The sequence below is a fragment of the Eulemur rufifrons genome, chromosome 4, assembly GCF_041146395.1.
Source record: "Eulemur rufifrons isolate Redbay chromosome 4, OSU_ERuf_1, whole genome shotgun sequence".
NCBI lineage: Eukaryota > Metazoa > Chordata > Mammalia > Primates > Lemuridae > Eulemur > Eulemur rufifrons.
In genome coordinates, this window is record NC_090986.1 from 70,583,103 (window position 1) to 70,586,510 (window position 3,408).

At 41.6% G+C, this 3,408-nt stretch overlaps 1 protein-coding gene across 1 annotated transcript; it reads right to left on the minus strand.

The window, feature by feature from the left end:
- Nucleotides 1–1,508: 1,508 nt before the first annotated feature.
- Nucleotides 1,509–1,832, minus strand: SERTM1 (serine rich and transmembrane domain containing 1). The gene has a single exon (XM_069467332.1). It carries the CDS (start codon nt 1,830–1,832, stop codon nt 1,509–1,511), a length of 324 nt encoding a protein of 107 aa, XP_069323433.1.
- Nucleotides 1,833–3,408: the final 1,576 nt, after the last annotated feature.

Genomic DNA, 3,408 nt, shown 5'->3' on the forward strand with positions numbered 1-3,408 from the left:
CCATTCTAGTCCCCGGAGAGTGCTGACTGCACAGCCCAACCAAGGGATGTGTGGAGGCTGCACCGCTTAAGGTTACTAAATGTTTTGGACAAGGAATGATTCGGTTGTCATGGGAAGACTACGGCACGTGGATGCAGTGGCCTCCCGCAGGTTGCGTGTTTACGCTGGGGGCCATTTATTTTTAAAATTAAATTAAAATTCTTACTCTTAAGAAGCTGTAGTTTGTTTGCTTTGTTTTTGTTTCTCGGGGCAGATTGATTTCCTCCACATTCCGTGTCTGTGCTCACGTGTATGCCTCATTTCATGGATAATCCTGCAGCTCGCCGCCAAGTTCAGATGTACTTGGCCGACCACAGCGTGGCCTCTCCCAGGATCACGAAGGCTCCCAGCTATTACAATTTTTAATACGAACCCACATCCTGGAATCCTAATGCAGAAGATTATGGTAACATACAACAACTAATTATCAGAGACATGTAACATTCACAGAGTATATAATAATGTGTATTTGCAATTTTGTCTCTTAAGTTTTGCAAGCTAACATCAGGGAAGAAATGTCAGACATCTTGGGGGCTTAATATAATTCTGCACTAAAAAGACTATGAAACTGAATACAGGAATGTACACGACTGCTAGGAGTTATTACTGTATAAAATACAACTAATGAACATTTTCCATATGCTTAATTCCTGCTGGTGGAAATTATGCATATAAAATAAAAACTTCTTGGTGTCTCTTCTGGTGCTTCTCTTAGTAATAGTCACAGCAATTATCACAAAGAATTCCACAATCTTGGGGCATTATGACTACAACATAAATAGAAAAAAAAATAACTGCAGGAGGCAGCAACACATTACAAACTGCATCCTAACACATATTTATCTTGCTATTAAAAGTTAAACTCTTCCAAAACGTTTCCAAATGACTTACATTCATTAATAAATGTGATTTTCATTTGTTAAAGCAAAATGGAAGAAAATATTTAGCACAGTTTTACCCTCAGTTTTAGAAATGTTATACATTAAATCTAAATTGACTCTCTCTTTTCCTTTTTTAATTTGGTGTCTCCACTTTATCTTTTAAAAATGGAGGATGTCTTCTAAATAGTTTAGACTTAATTTTGACAGTTTCTGCAGGCTGTTGGTTTCACGGTTTCATAAGAGAAATGAAGTGCAAGAGTCCATATCCAGCATCCACCCAGAGGCTGCCTCAGCCGAGCCCACGGTATCCAGTAGTGGAACGAACTGATCCACCCGAAGAAGAAGCCCTCTCCGGATCTGTCAAGCAGTTTATGTGCAATTCTGCCCCTCAAAGTTTGCACACATTTCTGTTAGCATCAGCTTCTCCGCTCCCAATGAAAAGCATCATGAACAGAAAAGAAATCAGAGATGAAGGGGAAGCAGGTCTACACCGGAAGGGTCATTTCCTTCGGGAGGTGATGCTTCATGTGACACTTCTGTAAGGAAAAGCCTGAGCCGCTGCCACATTCAAGGGATCTGCCATTTTCTTCATGATGAAAGGTTTGAAAAAGTGGACCTTTGAGAGGAAATACTGCAGACTTCCAAATTGGTGAAAGAACTTCCAGCGTCGCTTGGATACTCCGGGTAGGAGGAACTGGAGGAGATGATATTTTTGAGCCGCTGGAGGGCAATGATTAAAAGCAGAAGCAGAAACGCTAAAAGGCTGAGGAATATGGACACATAGATGTAGACATTTGACAGGTGGCCTGAGGACGGGTCCACCGACGTGGACAGGGATGTGGGAAACAGCTCGAGAAAAGTTCCATTCTCCACACTTCCAGAAAATCCAGATGAGGGGTCAGATTCGGACATCTTTACGGAGGGTGCAGGAGTGAAGAGGTGAGATAAAAGTCAAAGGTTCACACGCAGGTTAAAAAGGACAAAACTGGAATTTTTTCTCATGATAAATTGCAAGCTGTTAAATCAGCACAATTTCTTGGTTTTCAAACAAGGCAGCAGGGGATCAGATGTCCACTGAGACTGCAAAAAAAAAAAAAAAAAAAAAAAAAAAGCAACTCAGTGCATTCTTCAGAAAATATTGCATTTAAATCTCATTGTTAGTTTTTATTTTAGTACAGTTAATTAGAAAACCCACCAGGGAGGAAAAAGAATGAAATAACACCCCCAGGAGTAAGTAGTGTTTATGTCTTTATATGATGATACAGAAATGAACTTATCTTTTCTTTTCTCTCTATAGTACCCTAGGTGCCAGGTTTCTCTAAGGAACTAGAGATAAAATAAAAAGGAAAATACATTTCTGATGTGCTCCATCTGCTGCAATCTAACAGATGCTCCAAGTGGATGCACTCTCTCTCTCAGAGAGACTAGAACCCACAAAGTTAGCTCTAAACCTCCCTCCTCCAGAAAATTAATCCCATGCACTCTCCAGCTTGCCAGCTTAATTCCTGACCTCCCTTTAGCACATTTTGGGAAATCATTGCACATATGAGTTTGCTTTTGGTTCAGTATAATATGCTGATTTGTTTATAAACATTTTATCTTTTTGAGATCAGGGGCCGTTGCCATGTAATTCTTTTTTTTTTTATTTTTTTTTTATTTTTGAGACAGAGTCTCACTCTGTCACTTGGGCTACAGTGCCATGACGTCAGTCTAGCTCACAGCAATCTCAGACTCCTGGGCTCAAGCGATCCTCTTGCCTCAGACTCCCAAGTAGCTGTGACTACAGGCGTGCACCACTATGCCCGGCTAATTTTTACTATTTGTAGTAGAGACAGGGGTCTCACTCTTGCTCAGGATGGTCTCAAACTCCTGAGCTCCCAGAGTCCTAGGATTATAAGCATGAGCCACCGCGCCCGGTCCTGTTTCTATGTAATTCTTTTCCTTCAGTGTACCTACATGCTTTGTTTTACCTGCTTTAGGCCTTGAGTAAGACCTTTAGATCAACTTAGAAGAAGAACAAAGGTTAGAGTCCCTCTGAATGAGAGAGTATTAGGTTTGCTCTCAAGAGACTTAGGCTTGAGGACTGAATTCTCCATTATCTTTGGCAAGCTGGGAAAATTGCTTTAATTTTTTGAGCGTCACTTTTCTCATCTGTAAAATGGTCCAGCACCTGCCCCATCTCACTGTGTCATGCACAGACCAAGATAATAGACAGAGAAGCCCCATGTGACTTGTAAAGGGTTGGAGCAAAATGAGTCGTGTGTGTATGTGCGTGTGTATTTGTGAGTGGGTAGGCGTGCGGGGTCTGTGTTTTCAGGGGTGCAGAGGGGGACTCCTTTCCAGGGAAACACTCCTCCCTGTGTGTCCACGGCAGGGGAAGCAGCCTGAGGGAGCAGGACCCCTTTAGGTAGGTAACTCTCTGTCTTTAAGTCCAGAAAAGATACTCTCCCTAATTCTTTATGTCAGTAGGTAATTTTGTTGTAGATTT

Excerpts from the sequence above, each read along its gene's own strand:
- SERTM1 (XM_069467332.1), bottom strand. The coding sequence starts at position 1,832 with ATGTCCGAATCTGACCCCTCATCTGGATTTTCTGGAAGTGTGGAGAAT.